This window comes from Solanum tuberosum, unplaced genomic scaffold (assembly GCF_000226075.1).
Source record: "Solanum tuberosum cultivar DM 1-3 516 R44 unplaced genomic scaffold, SolTub_3.0 scf00239, whole genome shotgun sequence".
NCBI lineage: Eukaryota > Viridiplantae > Streptophyta > Magnoliopsida > Solanales > Solanaceae > Solanum > Solanum tuberosum.
In genome coordinates, this window is record NW_006239163.1 from 604135 (window position 1) to 625121 (window position 20987).

The 20987-nt window shown below is 32.8% G+C and overlaps 2 protein-coding genes across 4 annotated transcripts; one reads left to right on the forward strand and one right to left on the reverse strand.

Moving 5' to 3' along the window:
- Positions 1–8218: 8218 nt before the first annotated feature.
- LOC107062521 (methyl-CpG-binding domain-containing protein 2-like) lies at positions 8219–9414 on the forward strand. The gene is made up of 4 exons (XM_015313221.1): positions 8219–8562; positions 8708–8761; positions 8918–9056; positions 9382–9414. Exons 1-4 carry the CDS (start codon positions 8219–8221, stop codon positions 9412–9414), a joined length of 570 nt encoding a protein of 189 aa, XP_015168707.1.
- A 936-nt stretch (positions 9415–10350) lies between these two features.
- On the reverse strand, positions 10351–19970 carry LOC102594142 (putative late blight resistance protein homolog R1B-16). 3 transcript variants are annotated; one of them, XR_001474685.1, is made up of 4 exons: positions 19896–19970; positions 12548–16460; positions 12332–12467; positions 10351–10880 (listed from the first exon to the last, which is right to left on the reverse strand). XR_001474685.1 is itself a non-coding variant. In XM_006356945.2 (3 exons), the coding sequence occupies exons 1-3, from the start codon at positions 19964–19966 to the stop codon at positions 12462–12464; spliced, it is 3990 nt and encodes a 1329-aa protein (XP_006357007.2). In that variant the 5' UTR covers positions 19967–19970; the 3' UTR covers positions 10919–12461. The 3 variants fall into 3 exon arrangements, 1 of the variants encoding a protein (XP_006357007.2); XR_001474684.1 differs by lacking the exon at positions 10351–10880 and adding an exon at positions 10919–11152; XM_006356945.2 differs by lacking the exon at positions 10351–10880 and having other exon boundaries at positions 10919–12467.
- Positions 19971–20987: the final 1017 nt, after the last annotated feature.

Genomic DNA, 20987 nt, shown 5'->3' on the forward strand with positions numbered 1-20987 from the left:
AAAACTAGCCCGAAGACTCTTTACTGAAAAACTAGCTCAAAGGCTTTTTACTGAAACACTAGCTCAAAGGCTCTTTTGAAAATCTCAGTCTTCTGTTCTTATTTAAATGTGAAAACATTTTAAACTCTTTTGGGAATACATAGTCCCCATATACTTTTGAAGAAATGAACTTCAACTTTACTCTTTACTGAACTCAAAACTTAAGTCTTAAAACAAAGTTTATACTTTTGTAAAAGACTTCTTTAAATATGGTTCATGCCGAATGATGGGCATGAACGACTCAATGTAAGGTTTTCAATAACCATAGATAGATTCAATACTTGAAACTCAAGAACTTCAATGATACTACTCATCTCAAGACTGTTCGACTTATAGTGTTCATGCGGAATTATGGGCATGAAATATTCAACTCAAGTACTCAAAGATACTTCTCAAAAGGTATTAGGAACTCAACACTTAAAGGCTTAGAACTTGAAGATACCACTTCTTTAAAGGATGCTCAACTTACGAAGTTCGCGGAATTAAGGGCATGAAACAACTCGACTTGATGGTCTACATAACAATATGGAACTCATGTATGCGACTCTTCTTATTCTCTGACTTACTTCCTCAAAACTTAGTTCAATTTGATAGTTGATCTCAAAGGATCACAATTGAACTCAAAGACTTTCTTGAACTCTACTTTTAACTCTCTCTTGAATGTGAATTATGAATTCAAGAGTTATGGTTCATGATATGAAGGATCTAGGTGATAGTGTAGACTCATGAATATATTCTCCTCACTGTCATGCTCACTTATTCGAGTCTTGAAATAAGTTATTAGAAGTTGAAACAAGTTATTAGAAGTTGTAGAAGACTCCTCAAAGGACTCAAAGGGACTTTCTCAAAAATGTTTGAGAGAACTCTCAAGACTTGACTCTCAACTCTACCTTGAATGTGATTTATGAATTCAAGGTTGTGATTTGTGATAGGAATGATCTCGTGATGTTTAGGAGTGTTTTTAGATAGTTAAACATGAAAAACGATCAAGAAATCACTGTCTAGAAGCAAGTCCGCGACGCGGAGATGACTTAAAATATTTGGTCGCGAATTAACTTTTGAGGCAGAGAGGTTCGTGACCTCTCCGCGACGCGAAGATAACTTAAAGAAATGGGGAGGCAGGTCCGCGACGCGAAGCCAAGTGCCAGATTTGCCCGACTTTTTCCTTCTTTGCTTTCTAACCCCAATTCACCTAAACTTGCTTCTTTTTCTCAATTCCTCTTTAGATTTAGATACCCAGCACATGTACACTAGAATCTAACTCTAACCCCTCTATAAATCGACACATTAACCTCAAGAACTCCTCAATCTCAGCCCAATTCAAGAACGAAAGCAAATTCATGAATACATAACAAGAACATCAAAGCTTCAACTTTTAGAAAGAATTTAAAGCTGAAATTAACATGATTGGTGTGTGGGTGAACAAACCCAACACTATGGAACCTTACATACCTGAAAGAATTATCCTCTTGAAGCAACTTGGAGGAAAACCTTGAAAGATGAACCCTAGCCTTAGCATTTCTTGAATCCCTTGAGCGTAGAATCTTTGGAGTGGATGAGAGGGTTTAGATTTAAGAAAACTGATTTTCTACACGTTTAGGGCAATTTAGATGACCTCCTAAGGATTTTTAGGACTAAAATACCCTTAAAGAAATAATTAAAATGAGCTGGGAGTCGGAATAATTTTTCACCAGGCAGTGAGGTCTATGTTGGCTCCGCGTCGCGGCGCTATCGTGGAGCTGCTGCCAGGTTTGCGCAACGTTAGTAAATCCGTCATAACCTTGTACTGACAGCTCAGAATTTAGCAAACTCGATGGCGTTGGAAAGAGGACTCAAAGGGCTTTAATTTTATATCTTGAAGCTCACCTAACTCATCTTGTACTAGGAATTATGGTCGTTTGAAGTTGACCCAAAACTTAAGAAACTTAAGAATGACTTGAATGCTTTTCTCTTAAGTTAATGGACGTCCATTAAAAATTCAGCTAACAAAAATCCAGAATTCGGGATCACCAAAAATTCATGGACTAGCACACGAAAATCGGTAAAATGGGGGTTTACTTGCTTTGGGGCTTGTTAGAACTTGAAAATGGGCCTGTTTGCCCGTCAATACAAACTGAATCCATTACTAAGATCTTAACGGATGTCCATGAAAATATTTGGCATAAAATGATTTGGAATTTCGGATCACCAAAAATCATAGACTATTATAGCACACGAAAATCGGCAAAATGGGGTTTACCTGCTTTGGGGTTCGTTTGAACTTGAAAATGGGCTTGTTTACCCATGGGGACCAACTAGCTCCATTGCTAAGGTCTTAATGGACGTTCATGAAAAATTTCGACAAAAAAAAAATCAAAAAATCCGGATCACCAAAAATTCATGGACTATAGCATACGAAAATTGATAAAAAGGGGGTTTATCTACTTTGAGGCTCGTTTGAACTTCAAAATAGGCCTATTTGCCCGTTGGAGCTAGTTGGCTCCATTACTATGGTCTTAATGGACGTCCATGAAAAATTTTGGCAAAAAAAATCCAGAATTTCGGATCACCGAAAATTCATGGACTATATTACACGAAAATCGGTAAAATGGGGGTTTATTTGCTTTGGGGCTCGTTCAAACTTGAAATAGGCACGTTTGCCCATCGGGACCTACTGCCTTCATTACTAGGGTCTTAATAGACGTCCGTAAAAAAATTTGGAAAAAAAAAATTGAAATTTTGTATCACCAAAAATTCATGGACTATGCACACGAAAATCGGTAAAATGAGGGTTTACCTTATTTGGGTTTGTTTAACATGAAAATGGGCCCGTTATCCCGTGGAGACCAACCAGCTCCCTTGCTAAGATCCATGAAAAATTTTGGCAAATTTTTTTTCAGAATTCCAGATCACCAAAAATTCATGGACTATATAGCACAGAAAAATCGACAAAATGGGGTTTACCTGCTTTGGGGATCACACTTGTTTTAGTTTTTCTTTGTTCAAGTGTAATTTAGCCTTTTGTCATTCTATAAGTCACTTATTTATTGTAACTTGAGCTCACAATAATCTAATGTTCTGTTCTTGGCACAAATCATAATCTATTTTGTACGCCTGTCAAAGAGGCTGTTCAAATACTTCTCGAAAAATATACCTTTTTCTGTGTTTTGTTTGATTGTTTTCACCTGAGACGTGTTCTAGAAAGCACTGGAGTGTTCATTGATCTGATTTGCGAATCCATTCTGTTTAAATCTGGTGATTGCATTTGCGGTGCACCAGGTTCAGTTGTGTTTTAAGCTTAAAAAAAACTCACCCGAGTCCTATGGATCCCAACCTAAACCATATATATTAACAAGTCTGTCTCAAAACATATAACAACCTATCCTAGGCATCAAACATGAAACGGGACGCAAGTATTCAAAACAAGAGGTGTCACATCATCTTATATAGGTTGTTGGACCAAAGATATCAAACAAATCCAACCTACATTAGTTCATCGGTTACTTATTGTTGGAAAAATGATTCTAGTATCTCAAAAGGAATTATTTTATTTTCTATTATACTTGAAAGAGAATATTATTTTATGGCTTAAATATTTTCTCTCCATAAATAATATTCTATTGCCATTATTATTATCCTTTAATTAGTCATTATTTTCTGTCATAATATGGTTGTTACCAAACGTCTCTTTGCTGAAATGAATTGCCTTCAATTCATTCATTGTGTTCAATGCCTTTTATGGCTTTTGACTATTTCAACCATTGACATATTAGAGAGGTTACTAATTTCCTATATGTTTGTCTATTGCTTGGAACGTTATTTACAATAGTACCGTGCCGATTAAAAAGAAATTATTTAAATTTGTTAAAGTTTTTTTTTTTAAAAGCGAAAAGGGAGGCAGAAAGTTGAATTTGGATAAAGCAATTGTGTTATGGTTAATTTTTAAGATGGTTAATGTATGCAATGAAAACAAAAGAAAAAGGAAGAGAAAGAAAGGTTTAGTGGAATTCCAAGTGAAAATTTTGGTTGGCTCTAAGGTGCCCACTTAGTCGAGGTTAATGTTTCTCACTTAGATGTTGCTCGTTTTGGACTGAAGAGGCAAGACAGATAAATCATTATTGCAGAGAATGATAAATCTTTGTGAGTTCAAGCTAATAAGGTATGTAATGATATTATATGCTCATATATTTATTGAATTTGTGTGTGGCAAATTAAGTCATCATATCTTTCTATGTTTGAAAAGATTCGGAGAAATGATAATCCCGCTAAGTAAAAATAAAAGTGACTAAGTAGAAGATGTAAATTGTTGTGGTCATTTATCAAGAGAATCTTGTGGTTAATATGTGAAAGTGAGAAATTGGGTGTTAGATTTTTGTAAGGTTGAGTACATTTATGCTAACTAAAATTATTTTGTGTTCCCAAATTAGAAAAGAAGAAAAATTTATATATGTTGGTGATTCTAGAACTACTCAAGTTCTTGGAATGGAAAAGTTCTTCTTATTAAACTCACATATGAAAATATTGAAATTATTTGAGATGGTGCATGATTTTAATATTTGTGCTTAGATTTGATGCTTTATGGATTTTATGAGAAAAAGATTGAATGAATGTTTATTGAATTTGATAATGTGTTAACAAATGTTATTATAGACAATGATGATATGTTGAGCATGATTATTTGTGGTCAATATTGTTCATTATGAAAATACTAGTGATTACATTTACTTGATTGATTCATTTGAATTATGACATGAACTTAAACTTGTATTTTTTAATTAGTTTTACTTTAATAGTACACATTGTATATTTCTATAAAAACTTGAAGTGTGACGTTTGTGTTGAAATGTGCATACTAGAAATAAAATAAAATTATATGCTTGTGTTTAGAGTATTTAAATTGTTCAAAATAACTCTTCAATTTTTTTGTGAGACTTGTATAAATAATGAGTAAAGGTGACAAATGTTATTGTGTTACATTTATTGACTATTTCTCTAGATATGCTAAAGTAATTTTTTTGTTAAGAAATAAAAATGGAGTCTTTTATATATTTTAATAAGCTATTGTGGCATACAAAATTGAAAACTTTATGAAAATTGAAAAAGTTATCCCTCTATTATGAAATATTTGAAAGTGTAGGGGGGTCTTGCTAAGGTTGTGCTACATGATACTAAGAAAGGAAAACCCGAATTTATGATTTTGGATTGTATGCTAATAAATGTTGCATATAAATATTTGTGGTAATCAATTGTGATTTGATTGAATGCAATGTCAGAGTTGGGAAAAATAAAGTATTGTTGAGTTTTTAAAAGTGAAAACACTTTCAATGTTCTTGTTGTTGAAAATGATATTGATTCTTGATACATTATCTTGGAAAGAGTATTTGGTAATACATGAGATGTACAATAAGTACAATACTAAATAAATTGAATATTTTGTTGTACAAAAGGGTACAATATATGATGAAAAAGGTAACAGAAGTTGGTACATTTTTGTGAATGCCATAATATAAAAATAATTAATTAGAATTAGTTGTTGTGGAGTTGATTGGCGATGAGACTAAGTTGTTAAGACAACTCTTAGTGTGTATTCCAATTGCAATAAAACCAATTTTTATGTGACTAAATTAGATACAAGTGTTTGAGACACAATGTGATGAAAATATTGCAGTGAGATGAATTATTTACATAAATAAATAATGTGTAGTCGAAGGTGAATCTGATCAATTCACTGACTAAATGAAACATCGAGGGGAGTAAGACTTTAGTCAATTGAGAAGACCAACAATGATGGTCAACCTATGTGATTGGAGATCCCATGAATTAGGTTCATATGGTTAATAACAAGTCATTAGTTGATCAAGTAAGCACTATAAAAGTATGTCCCTCCTATGATGTGTGAATGTAGTGCAACAGTCTGCAAGGCAAAGTGAGGCTGAGTTAAGCTCTTAATCCAAGTCATATCCTTTATAGGTGGTGTATTGCTCTGCAGAATACACTTGATGATTGGACCTATATGAGTGTGAAGTGGTGCCGCTTCTATGAAATTGTGACAGATTTCTAGAGCACTCATGAAATATATCAGGACACGCGCATGGCCTCTTAGCATAAAACACTGGCCTTATAAAAGAATTATTGGTTCATAGAAGTTCTAAACTTCACCAATTGTTCTGTAAGTTTAATCTTGTTCTATCTAGGTCTGGTTCATTAGTCTATGGATACCAGATTCGATGCATTAGACTCATATGTGAAAATAGCAAGACTTCTATTTCATTATATTCCTTAATATTTCTTTTGAGATATGTAGGGGATTATTGGAAAAATGATTCTAGTATCTCAAAATGAATTATTTTATTTTCTATTATACTTGAAAGAGAATATTATTTTATGTCCTAAATATTTTCTCTCCATAAATAATATTCTATTGCCATTATTATTATCCTTTAATTAGTCATTATTTTCTGTCATAATATGGTCGTTACCAAACGTCTCTTTGCTGAAATGAGTTGCCTTCAATTCATTAATTATGTTCAATGCCTTTTATGGCTTTTGACTATTTCAACTGTTGACATATTAGATATGTTACTAATTTCCTATATAAATCTAATTCTTACTGATGGTGAGTAAAAGTGGATACAAGATAATAATTTTTCTTTTAATATATTCTTATGTTGGTTTTCTTTCTATTGAATCTTTGTTAGTTTCTGGCTCCTAGTTTTATACTAGAAGAGCTTGTTGAATCTGGGGGATACACCCATACCGGGTGAAATATCCTTAAGGACAGTGTCTTTCGACACGCCTCAAGCTATTAGAATTTTCTATAAGAGTTATTGGTGAAGTACAAGCTTTGGTGAATTCGGTACAAGTAATCGTCAAGAAGGTATTTTCCGTAAGATTTACAACACTTCTTGTATGCATGTCTCAGTTAGTTTCTCAATGATAAAGAGAACTAAGACATATATTTCATTCATAGTTTATGTATAAAAGTTATTCGGGAAATTTGTGAAAATCCTTTGTTGGTTCATCGTCAATTTACTTTCTGACTTGGGTATCTTCTTTTTATCCTTTTCTTTTCATTTGTGCTTGTGGTTATTTCTCCTTAGATTTGTTGTCTAAGAAATGTTGTTTTGTTAGATTCATAATATTACTGTGTATAATTTGTGTTTTCTGGCATTTCTGCAAACAAAAAAAAAAGGTGTCTCAAAAAGATTGGCTATAGATTACTCAGATTGGCAATTTGGGGTTTCGAAAAAGTTTGATTCTTTTACTATACTCTGGTCATCTGTATAGTAGTAGGATTTATAGTTGGTGAAGTTTGGGTGGCCACTCCTTACCTTTATCTTCTAGTTTTAAATGCCAACAACCTTTTTAATTAGGGTACATTGTGAGTGTTGATTACACTTCTTTTAAGTCGATGGTCTATCAGAAACAACATTTCTATATACCCACAAAGGTAGGGATAATGTTTGTGTAATCTTATCCTCTCTCAAACCCACTTGTGGCATGACACTTAGTTTGGCGTTGTTGTCATTATTGGATTTTAAAAGGTGTGAATGGAAAATAAAGAGTTGCGACTTTTATGAAGAGTTGTGACTTTAATGAAAAGTTGTTACTTTAAATGAAAAATTGCGACTTTTATGAAAAGTTATGACTTTTATAATAAAGTTGTGACTTTAATGAAAAGTTCCGATTTTCATGAAGAGTTGTGATTTTTATGAAAACTTGTGACTTTTATGAAAAGTTGCAACTTTTCCGTTTTGAACATACTCTTTAAATTTTGTTGTTTCTTACCAAGTTCTTTAAAGTTATTATTCTAATTATCTTAGAAACACAGTTCAACAACAGTCATGAGTGTGTTATTAGGTTTTGAGAATGTGTACGTTTGAGTAGATTTACTTCTCCTTCCTTATACTAGCCAAAAATAATCTAGATGCAAAGATTGTTTCATCTTCTCTTGATGACATTAAATGCAAGATTTTCCCTAACTATTATAAGGTGTTATCTTTCAATCGATTAGGTCTTAAATATGTATATCCAAACAATAGGTTTTGCTTTTAAGATGAGCACATATCGATCAACATCAATGGTTAAATCGGATCAACACATTTTTTCTATTGTACTTACTCATGTTACTGGAGTTATCTAATAAGACAAGTTGTATTTGGTTTCATCAGATTGTCCCATTCCATTAAGAGTTGGCTGTATGGATCAAAATGTTAGTCATGGTGTTGAACCTGTAAACAATATGAAGCCTCCAACTACTCCAGTGGCATTGGTTGTGGAGTGTGCAAGATGTTTCAAATGGAGGTACATACCTACAAAGGAGAAGTATGAAGAAATAAGGGAACACATTTTGGAATGGCCCTTCTATTGTGAAACAACTCGTGAATGGCATTCTAATAAAAAATGTGACGATCCACCTGACCTCACTGAAGATGAAAGCGGACTCAAGTGGGCAATTGATACGCCTAATATTCCTCAGCCTCCCCCAGGGTGGGAACGTGTTATAAAATTCAGAACAAAAAGAAACACCAGAATTGCTGATGTGTATGTCTTGCATCTTTTTCACTATTCATTTTACTGTTAATACGTAGAACAATTATTGATGCTTTCCTTGTAAGCTAGGGCCCTTGGCACTAATGTGCAAAATAAATGTCGTAGTTTTTAATTTTTTTCTTTTCATGATTTACAGGTATTATAATTCGCCATCTTATCAGCAGCTTCGTTCCAAAATTGAAGTTGAAAAGTATGTTCATATTATAAAGTTAAACCTGATTTTCGGAATGTGTTTCTTTTCCTAATTCTTTCTTTGATTGGTCTAAATTGCGTGCAGTGATAATAGGGAATATGTACATCATTTGCATTTTATGTTGTGGTGTTGCTTAATAGTCTTTCTTCGCAGGTACTTGGAGCAACATCCGGAAGATGCAACACAAAGTGCAAAGCTGGATCAGTTCTCATTTCAGATCCCCAAGACTACTAGAGGAAGATTATGTTGTAAATGGTGGTATGAATTTGTATTAGACATTCTTAAATTTGAAGTAAGATCGATGTTGCATTATTCTGTGATTACAATTAAATGTGACATGCCTGGAAATAAGGAAATTATCAAAGCATTCAATTTTTACTCATTGTTTGTGTTTGGATTAATTGATTTTCTGCTCGGAAAAACCATAAAGTTCATAGCTAAAAGTTTTCTGAAATAAATGCAAAAGAAAAAAGATTCTTCATTTAGGATACTTGATGTTCACCAAAAGTACATATATTCACCATTATTTGTCTCACATTTAGTGCTTAATTTTAATGTCTTTTGAGTATTGTATATCACAATGTGCTTAATGTTATATTTTTATTGTGTTGGAACAGAGTGGTACAAAGATAGAGATATTTCAAGCATAAACAAACTGAAATGGAAAAGAAAAAGAAGTAAAAGGAAAAGGCGGGATGAGTGGGGAACAATCATTTTGTTCCTCAAAGAAATTCAAGCAAGCAACGAACAAGCAGTTGCGATGACATCAATGTCGTAAAGGTGGTGTAAAGAATTGCTGATGAATCGATCTGATTTGGCCTTTTGGTACTTTTAGTCTATGCTGCATCCTAGCTAAATAATTCTTGTAAAATCAAATTTGGTTAAGTTGGACATATGTATGTATTCTGCATCCTAGCTAAATAATTCTTGTAAAATCAAATTTGGTTAAGTTGGACATATGTATGTTGTAATGTCCTTGATACTTGTCAATGTATTAATTAAAGTTCATTCCTTTTGCTATCAAAATGTAGTTTAATTACCATCAATTATAAGGCCGCGGAATTTACCATTTGTAAACTTCATTCTTGGAAGTTGGAAGTAGCACAAGATTCAAGTTTCTAGTTAATATAAATATACGTCCGAAAATCCTTACGTCATTCTCCATCTTTTCAAGAAAGTATCCTTAACAGATTAATATCTAGGTCGACGTGAAAAAGAGATGTAGATAGTATGCTGGGATGAAGGGAAAATCCTGGAGAAGAAGATGAGCCAATGCGCAAAATGAAAAATGAATTCATGGTGATTTGGGATGGGTTGCGCATAAAGAATACAGAAGAATGAATTCTGGTACTTGCACCAACAAACAGGCCGTTTGACCAGATTCTCCAAACAGAGCCAAAATTCTAATAGGCTTGGGACAAATTCCCTGCATTGAAACAAGTTGCTTGGAACTCGAACTATATCCAAAAACACGCGCTGCTTGTAGTATAGGAAATGCCAAATGCAGGGTGATCTAACAGTACCAAAGTTATTTGCATCTACTAATGTCAGGCTTCTTACTGAATGCTTAGGTAACACATATGATACAAAAATAAGTAAAAGATTTCGTCCCAACAAGTTCACAAACAACACCAAAATCATTGCAAAATATATCTTCTTCAAAACCCCACTGCCATACACCAATGGTGAGTCAGAATGGGTCAATACGGAAACAAACTAGAGAAAAGGACTAAGATTTAAGAATTTACTAATCAAGCTTCTTGCTTCCAGAGCCAAGTCTATTGCTTTGTCACTTAGTTGGGCCCTGGGGTCATCCAAAGATGCTAAAAGCAGGGTGACTACTTTGAAGTATTTGTAGGCTTCTGTTGATTCTTTCTGTATCTACAAGATTTCCTTGCTTGTGAAAGATTGATGATTATACAGTGTAAGCGCACACAAAATTTGGTGAGTAGACTGTAAAGGAAGGTCATCTCCCTGGCTGAGGGATGAAGTAGGTTGCTCTGAATGAAATCATAAATGAGCAATGACAAATCTCATATATCCAAGTAATTGCTGCATATACAATGATAGGTGGTAGAGGAGACGACTAAAAGGGTAGCTGCTTTTCATCATTCACCTACATAACAGAATTTCACAATTTCATGGATTCAAGTCGAATAGTCTTTTAAATGCTTCTATAAATAATATATCACCAGCTTGCATAATTTTACAATTAAAAACTTAAGAATTCCACATGTACTACCGCCAACAAGGAACATGTTTCCGATGCTCCAAAAAGTGATCTTGTGGTGAAAAGACATTGTCAAGCTCAGGAAGATCATGAAGAAACGTTTTTGCACCAACGATGATGATACTGTTTGTCCTCTTTTATGGCCAGGAAAATGAAAACTTGCAGCATTTGAAAAGGAAGAGCTTATTGTGATGAACGACATAATAATCAAATGACCTTCACATTTCTTTTTACCAAGTCTCAATACAAGAATTTCTAATGCATAAAACTTTTAAAATGTCTCTAAAGTGTATGTTGGAATGTTTGATTAAAATGGTAATTAAGCAAATGGATACAGCATAAAAGCACATTTTACATGCATGCATAACTTTCTCTCTATCGAACACAACAATGAAATAAAACAAAGTCATTATGGCTTTCTGGATCCTCCTCTTGTTTCATTAACCTTGATTTGTTTGCCAAACAAAACTAAACCTCACATTGACATTAGGAACAATGTGAATAATACAGGGAGCAATGCAATAGGAAGGATGTTACATCTATGAAAAGCCGTCACTAATTAAATGAGTAATCAAATAACTGAGTGTGTGAGAAGCCCTAAGCTATATATGACATTTCTTTCTTATTGCGCTCCAATCAAGACTACACGTGTTTGATGCTCCAGTCAGATGATGGTGGTTCCATCTCTTAAGTGACTAGCACATACTATACTCTGGGAGATTTCACGCTCAAGGATGAGGAAATCAAGGAGAAGTTGGCTTTTTATAAGGCCGGAAAGCTTATCGCCATCAAAAATCTGATGCCTATGCTTAGAATTTTTTTATTCTAAGAAAGGCTATCTGATCTTTATTCTTTAGTTATCACTTTTTTCACTTTGCATGTTTGGCCATAATTGTCTTTGCTGCTCATTTTCTCAGAACAAATTAATCAATCAGCATCATCTTACAGTTTTCAGTTTAATCATTTTCCATCTCTTATTTCATTTCCTGTCATACTAAATTATATGTTATAGTTCACAAATTGCAGTGTCTTAATAATCCATGAATGGAAAGAACAAATTTATTAGCTTCTGATCTTGCTAACACTGCAAGTACTAATTAGCAAATTAATCAGCTGATGGACAGATGAACTAAGCAACTAAGACAATACTTATAAATAAAAAAAGTTAAATCTATATTGGATCTACTCAGAACATTTATAAGTATGACTAGCAAATTCTTTAATTACCAAGATGCTGGTATGCAATTCAGTGGGATCGCAAATCTTTAGTTATTGCAATGCAGAGTCCCAAAGATTATTTTTATTCCGCTAGTAATTAAAAGAAGTATTTGTTGTACCTTATTCCAAATAAAAGCTTCCAAGATAACTTCAAATTTAACCAGTCTAAGGTTATGATTTGTTTGGCTGAGATGAGTCTTTTCATAGAATATTGCGATACCATGTTGTTTGTTGTGCCAAACACTTGACTCAATCCTGTATTGAAACATATCGTTTGCAAATTAGATGCACGTGGATACTCAAAAAAAAGCACATAGGAATTTGTTTCTACTTACTTCGATAATGAGATTAAGATGGTCGCTTCCCTGTATATCTCTAACTTCTTCCTTAATTTTCACAGCTGAAGCCTTCAGAGATTTATTATAGCATGCAATCAACTTAATTTGTTCCAGTGTTGGAATATCTGCAATGCTAAGGGGGATCTCCTCAAGCTGGTAACACCTTTTTATAACAAGTGTCTCAAGCTGGGGAAAAGATGCCTCTGAGGCTTCCCACCTTGAGATATTTAACTCCACCAGTTTCAAGAACTTAAGCTTATTAAATGTGATATCTCCGAAACACAACTCTCCCGACTCACGTCTCCAATCCATCAATTGGAGATACTCCAGACATGGTAGTCCCGCAATCAAGGATCCCACGTTTAATAGATGAGGCACTTCAAGTGTCAACTCCTTTAGATTTGAAGGCAGGTGTAATTCGGTTACAATAATGTTGCCACCACGAAAGCAAAGGTTAAGTAATTGAAGCTGGCTAAGAATCTCCAAATTGGGACCGGAAGTACAAATATCAGCAGAATCCCATTCATAGCTAAAAATACTAATCCCAAGTTCTTGAAGATTAGGACATTTCTGTAACAACACATCCATGCAATCAGCATCATCAATTTGAAATTCAACTTTACTTAATTTCCTCAAATTTTCCAATTTACAGGATTCTTTAAAGATCCACTGCTTATTATTTTTCAAATCAAAAGAAGCATAACACTCAATATGCCTTAACCTTTCCATTTTCCAAAATGTTGCTGGCAACAATACAGGACGACCATTTCCATTCACTATGATAGTTTCTAGATGGCGCATATGTGATTCTGGATGGAAATCGAATTCAAATATGGAAACTGAGAGGTACTTAAGGTGAATTAGTGGATTCAATGTAGCCAACGACAAATGATCCACTCTATTGGAACTCAAATCCAAGACCTTAAGGAGTCCCAATTTACTAATCTGAGAGAAGGGATTCCAATGTAAATCATTGATTATTATCAGTGACCTCAAATGTTGATGGAAGGGCTTCTGTGTTTTGTATCCCAGCTGGTCATACTCGGATATATCACAAGTGGATTTGAAGCTCAGTCTATTTTCGTTCCAATCAGAAGGTTTAAATTGGCTACGATTTCTCTTCACCGCCAGCATAAACTTTTCTTCTCTACTCCTCTCCAAGCAAAAGTGAAGCACCATATCATGAACCTGGCAGTATATGACTTTACCGCTATATCTTCTCTTTGAAATCATTACCACATTACTGCTAATGAGATCCATCAAGTAACCTTCTGCTGCCTCTTCCAATCTCCCAGATTCAATATTCTGCACGAAGCCTTCAGCAATCCATAAACGTATCAATTTAGACACAGGAATTCTTGCATCCTCCTGGAACATCCCCATGTAAAGAAGACAAGGTCTTAAATAATCTGGTAAGTTATCATAACTTAGCTGCATAGTCGAAAAACTATATTCTTCAGACTCGCCAAGATAGGAAAGCAGAGAATTGTTAACCTCATGCCACCAAGAGGCGTCCGTTTTCTTCCTTTTGATAATTCCAGCAACCAAGACAATCACCAGAGGCAGTCCCTTGCACCTTTCTGCAACTGCTAGACTCACATCGTATAGTTCAGGGCGGGGACCTTCATTTTGGAACACTTTTTTCCATAATAATTCACAGCTTTCTTCTGGTGTGAGGAATGGAAGGAAATGAGGTTCAGTATGGTACTTGATCTGCCTAGCCACATTCTCAAGTCGGGTTGTTACAATTATTCTACTTCTGTTTTCATCATTTGGGAAAGAGAATCTTAAATCATCCCATGCCTTAACACTCCACATATCATCCAAGACAATAAGATACCTCCTGCCCATTAATCTTTTCCTCAACATGTCAGCAAGTTCATCGTCCTTACAGACATTGTCCTCGTAACTGGGAACTTGATGGTAGATCTGTTTTAATAGCTCTATCTGATTATATGTCTGGGAAATGCAACACCATGCTAGACGATCAAAGTGAAAAACAACCATGTCACTCTTGTACACTTTTCTAGCTATGGTTGTTTTCCCTTGTCCCCCCATACCTACAATCGGAATGACATCTAACTCATTTGTACCTCGAATCAGATATTGAACTATTTTTTCTGCTTCATCTTCAAAGCCAATTATCTCCTCATCATTCACAAGATTGTTACGTTGTGTTGGCAGATGATTAGATGGATCTACCACATAGCATGACTTATAAGCTAAGTCCTCTGACCACATCTTGGAAACCTCTGCTCTAATATGTTTGATCTCTTTTACAATTGTAGGAAGAGAGCAAAAAATATGCCAAAAAGCATTACACTGAGCAAGAACAGAGTCAATGGCAACTTCAGCTTCATATGCCAAATTGATAGTACGACTCTGAAGATCTTTGAGAATTTCATGTTCATGGTGCACCTTTGCGACATCTCTGATTATAGATGATAGAGATGATAACTCCTTCTCTAAAATGGATATAAGCAACGACAACTCTTTCTCTATGATACCACTACGAGTTTTAATCATGAAATCTAAACCTGATTCAGATTTCAATATCTTATTCAATTTCCGCAAAAGAGAATCCAGAAAGCTCAATCCACAAACCGTGGGAAACTGAGATGAAGTGAATTTTAAGGATTTGTAGTACCTCTCCACTAGATCTTTAGTTTTCTCCAATATATGTATTGTGCAGACATCTACTTTGCTAGTGTCATCTTTGTTTATAGAGCTAGGAAGAAGCTTTTGAATTACATAAAGAATATCACCCGCTATAGCTCCAACCTTTTCCAAGACCTCATTCAACTTTTTACCATAAAAAACACTATTTGACACATCCACAAGAAAAAAAGACAAGAACTCTATTGCCACATCAATATTTTGAGCAGAGACAGTATTAGGGAAGTTCTCAAGCTTTTTGTTTCTGAGATTCACCAGCATACTGTGGAGATGATGTGAAAATCCTTTTGGTAATGTTTTGTCCTTGAAAGTTCTTGCTTGAGTAAATTTTGAAGTCTTTAGTTCACCGAGAAAAATCTTCTTTATTTGCAGCTCCACTAGCACAATCAGGGATAATACATAAGGAGGTTTATACCAGAGATCATCTTTGTCCTCATCCTCATCTATATCAACTTCATTTGAATCTGAATCTGTATCATTTTTATCCTTATAAACCCAAAGATCATAACAGAATTGTCCCACATTGTCAGCTATGAACTGAATTCGGGTCTCCAGACCTTCCAGCTTCTCATGGTCAACGTAATTCTTTATCTCTGTGACATATAAGTATCTCAAAAATCTCATTTTCTTTTGAATGATTTGCACTTGCTTTGAAGATCGCTTCAACTTAAGGATATGTTCATCTACTAAATAAGGGTAAGACATATGCAATCCTCTCATTTTCTTTTGAATGATTTGCACTTGCTTTGAAGATCGCTTCAACTTAAGGATATGTTCATCTGCTAAATAAGGGTAAGACATATGCAATCCCAGGTACTTCAGTACATCATTAAGAAAATTGCCGAGGCAATCCATGTATTCTGAAAGATAGGAATCATTCAATTCATTATTGTACCTTATAAAACCAGTATTACCTTCAATGAATTCCAGCAACTGCAACACTAGACTTTCCACATTAAAGTTAGTTTTGCTTCCATATGGAATTCCACCAAAAACAGAGTGAATCATTTCCGCAATCAATTTGGACTTATTTTTTATGATGTCTAAGGAATCAGGCAAAAGAACATGATTGTACTTGATAAAGGTTCTCAAAAATCTTAGCTCCACTTCAAGTATCTCAATTTCATCAATCTTGACACTGTTTGAATCACCTCCACTCTTGATCCTTTTTAGATGATCCAACATATCCTCAATATCATTATGTGCCATCTCCATATAAATTAGTAGAAAATATCTGCAAGTTCACCAAAATCAGGAAAGATTAGTTTTATCAATTAAGAGCAACATTATTATATTATATCTATGTCTTTCAACACCTTCTGCATCATTTCATGTTATGGAAAAGTTCACAAACTTCCCTTGAGGTTTTGATTTGTAATACATAACTCTCTTGTGGTTTCAAATATGACACAAAATTTTCCTTATTGTGTTTAGTATCATTATCACATATCCAGTGTAATTTCACAAGTGGAATCTAGGAGGATAGGATGTACACAGACCACACCTCTACCTTCGTGGGGTAGAAATGTTGTTTCCGATGGACCATTGGCTCAAAAGAAGCGTATTTAGTATATTCATAACCAAATAATGGACAAGTTGTCATTATAATTTTTATCTTTATTTTCTTTATATTGAGATTAGTTTGAATGGAGTAACATGGTCAGTGAATTCATATAGTTGACTCCAATTTATTTAAGATTTAACCATAGTTATTATCATATCATCATCATCATCATATCATATTATTATTATAAGTGAAAAGTTCCTAACTTAAAAGTTGAATTACCATTCTGCCCTTATTCTATCCCTTAACTAAATTAAATGGAGTAATATATAATTAATTTAATATTAAATAATAATTTTATTTAAATTCATGCATCTAGACACAATGATTCAAATTCTTTGGGATATTAAATTTTCTATCTCATCGTTTTTCTACTCATATAATTTTTAATCAAAAAAGAGTGAGCATACCCTTTTAATTACTGCATTACTAACTAATAAAATATGAACTTAAATTCAACAAATGTAATCAGAAAATGGACTAAATACGCCTATTAGTTTTGTGTAGTAAATGCTTGAGGAAGTTATTCATGTACCAAATTAAATGTGGATAATGAAGAGTCAAAAAATAACTTTTAATTTTAATTTATAATAAGTGGGGGTAATGAAGAGTCTATCAAAGACACTCACCAACAACATTATATATATTCCCTTCTTTCATCCAAATTTGTGATCATCTTGCTTTCTGTAGATTAATATGCACCAGTGTTTTAAAAGGCGGGCGCGTGAGGTGAGGCGTTTTATACAGTACAGGGCAAAGCGTATGCCCCGAGACACGGGGTGTAAGTCCCATGGATCTATGGGACGTAGTCTGATGTATATTCAATTTTATAGTTTTATTACTAATACAATAAGCAAAAGTAAACATTTCCATGATTTATGATTTTTATTTGAGATAATTATTAATAATCAATAATGAAGAAAAAGAGTATTATAATTATTATTTGAGAAATATCATTACACCAATAATAAAAATATGATTTGAAGCAAAAAGTTTTAAAAAATAAATTAAAAACTCCTGGGCCTACGTTTCTATGCCCAGGACTTACGTGTTTATGCTTGGAGCTTACGCCTCAAATTTTAGGACTTACACCTTATGGATCTACGTCTTTAATTTATGCCTGAGAGCGTTTTTAGTACGCCCCGCCCCCAGACTCGCCCCAAAAACGTTTTTGAAAACAATGATATACACCATTTGTAAAAAAATGATTATCAATTTGTAATTGTAAGAATCCTTACTAATTCTTATATTTGTGTTCTTTATAATTTTATTCATATACATTTATCTTTTTTTTGTTGAGAAATATGTGAATTGGCATGGTTACAAGATGGAAGTTCATCAAATACAAAATTGTAAGTGAATTTTTATTTTTCATATCTCCAGCTTTTTAAATTTTCAAATATAACTTTGTAATTGGTTATTATACTTTTGTATTTTTCATTTTTTTTATCTTTAGGATATAAATATAATAAAATTAATTATCCCAATTTATATTTATTATTAACTATTTTGAAGATAAGCTAATCATGTTGAATCTCCCGGAACATTTTGTTTGCCTCAATCGTTTCTGATTAAAGTAGCTATCTTCATAACAGTGATATTTTAATTGTTCTTACTTATGATAACTCCAAGTGAATTCTTTTTTCTTCTTATAATGTTTACAAACAAGAGATTGATATATAGACAAAACACGTACTTATGATTTTATCCAGTCATATGCATCATTCAAAGAAAAAAAATTAAGAAGTTAAAGCAAATTATTCTTTGAAACTATCGTTATTTTATTTGAATAGTGTGAATACATTATAAGACTTTGCTCAATTTTTCCATATCATTTTATACATTTACAAACAAAAGGGTCAACACTATTCTTACAATAACCAATACTTATATTTTACAATTACACTAGCAACATATTTTATAGTATGTTAATTTAAATAATTTTGTATTAACAAAAGTAATCATGGATTAAAAAATATTGTGAGTCTGTTAAAATTTCCTCTTTCTAAGTTTATGTATAACTGTTACTAAAACATAGAAAAAAAGCTATATAATTTGATTATATAAGTTTATAGTATTAGTCGAACTCCATTGGCATTATATTTCTATGATACATCACGTGCCTCTAATACCTCGCTCTGAAGAGTGAAAAAAGTAAGAGAAAATTATAAGAAATGAAATGAAAGATTTTATATATCTGTAGATTGTAATTATTTTTTTATTCTCTCCGCATTTCTCTATTTAAACACTTTGAATTTATAGGAGATAATTGTGAAAGTAACTTTAGAATATTTTTTGTTTCAAGATCTATAATATATAAAGGCAAAAACAATTCTTCTTGATACATATTGGTTGAGTGTCTTCATTTTTTTTGAATTGCTTTTTGAGGATGTATTTTAGTTAACTTATTGTGTTTAAAGTTGTTTTAGCTTCGAAAGAACCATAACTCTTTCACCCACTATATAAATTGTATATAGTAATAGCAGACAAACGTGCAAAACACGTTCCTAGAACTAGTTAAAATAAAATTAACAAATAGTTTCATGACAATAATAAGAGTAGAGAGGTTTGTTATAATATTTGAAACTATACTTAACAATCCATGTTTTACGACTTTCCTAATTAAATTATAAATTATGAGAGAACTGATTATCTTCTTGAATTATATATAAATTGTTTCCTATTAAAATTCATTCCCTCCTGGAATGCCAAGTGAGCTAAAAATTAAGCCATAAAAATAATATTTTTGCATTCATTTTTCATTAATTATTATTCGTACTTGTATTATTTTCTTATTCAAACTTGTTGTCCTTTAACACCATGCATCTTTTACTAGTAAAGAAACTGATCATAACCTTAAAATAACAATAACGAATGATAAATTGATTCAAAAACTAATAAACTGAGTGAGTTTCCATATTATGACTAAATTTGTCAATAACAATCATTATCAAATTAGTGAAAAAGTAAAAGAAAAGAGAATAGTTATATATATATATTAAATTGAAGGAAAAACAAGATTATTTTGAGAAGGAAAACATTTAATTGTAGTAATTAATTGTTTAAAGGAAAACGAAAAAGGGAGTCATGAAGAAGTTTACTTACAGAATAACAAGTGAAACCAACTTAGAAATTTGCAATCTGATTTTGGTATTTCCAATCCTAAAAAGTAGCATAAGAGATGAATTATTGTAGATAGCTTTAAAGTGGCTCAAAGTGTGTATATATGTGAAGACAAGTTGAGCAAAAAGACAAGAATATCAAAAATAGATTTTGGGTCCAACTCGACCCTAAAAGCTAGTTTACGAGAAAAGGAATGTCCAAGTCCATATAAGGTGATATGTGGGAATTATTAACATATATGTATGTGAGATATTTATTGTTGTTTCTATTGAAAGAATACTCACGGCTAAAAATTTTAAATACACAAATATGTGTATCTTGTATGTTTGCTATTAAAATACATTATATCACTACATTATGTAAAAAAAAAAAAAAAATGTCACTATAAAATGTAGTAATAATAAGGAGGCCGAAATCACCGCATCAGCTAATTTTCTGAGCAAATGGGACCATGACTACGACGCGACAAGTCTAGCAATAATAGAGAATCCAACACGAATAAATAAAGGACATTACACCAAGTGTCCCTCAAAGTGTTAGGTCTTTAAATATTTATCTCCGCTTAGTAAAATCCGTGTATTTTTTTTGGCTAAAATCATCCCTTAAATATCACTCAAATCTAATGTACATCCTTATATTATCTAAGTAAGCAAAAATCATCCTTCAGTTTATTTTTATTAAGAAACTGATTGAACCAATAAATTTTATTTTATTTTTTAATTTGGTCATATCTTAGCCATGACGAGAAGATCAAAGCTACCTAAAAAGAATAAGGATATGGATAGAAAATGGATCTTTCATTCTCAGAATTTAAATTATGTGTGTTGTTAGTTTTTTTGTTTTTTTTTTGCATCATCAAGTAAATTGACTTGCAACAATACATACGTCTTGAAAATATTTACACGGTAGATTTCAATGGTTAGAAAGGTTGTGTAAAAAAATTCATTTTAAAAATATTACGCCCAACTATTTAGAGATTCTCTTTAATAAAATATTTAGGTACGTTACATATAATGCAATTTACATTTTATATAATGTACAAAAATGCTGGAAATTTAGTGAAATTACGTAGGC

Excerpts from the sequence above, each read along its gene's own strand:
- LOC107062521 (XM_015313221.1), top strand. The coding sequence starts at position 8,219 with ATGGATCAAAATGTTAGTCATGGTGTTGAACCTGTAAACAATATGAAG. Across the intron at positions 8,762-8,917 it reads TCCAAAATTGAAGTTGAAAA|GTACTTGGAGCAACATCCGG; the intron begins GTATGTTCATAT and ends CTTTCTTCGCAG. Across the intron at positions 9,057-9,381 it reads TAGACATTCTTAAATTTGAA|AGTGGTACAAAGATAGAGAT; the intron begins GTAAGATCGATG and ends GTGTTGGAACAG.
- LOC102594142 (XM_006356945.2), bottom strand. The coding sequence starts at position 19,966 with ATGCTACTTTTTAGGATTGGAAATACCAAAATCAGATTGCAAATTTCT. Across the intron at positions 16,461-19,895 it reads TTGGTTTCACTTGTTATTCT|ATATTTTCTACTAATTTATA; the intron begins GTAAGTAAACTT and ends GTGAACTTGCAG.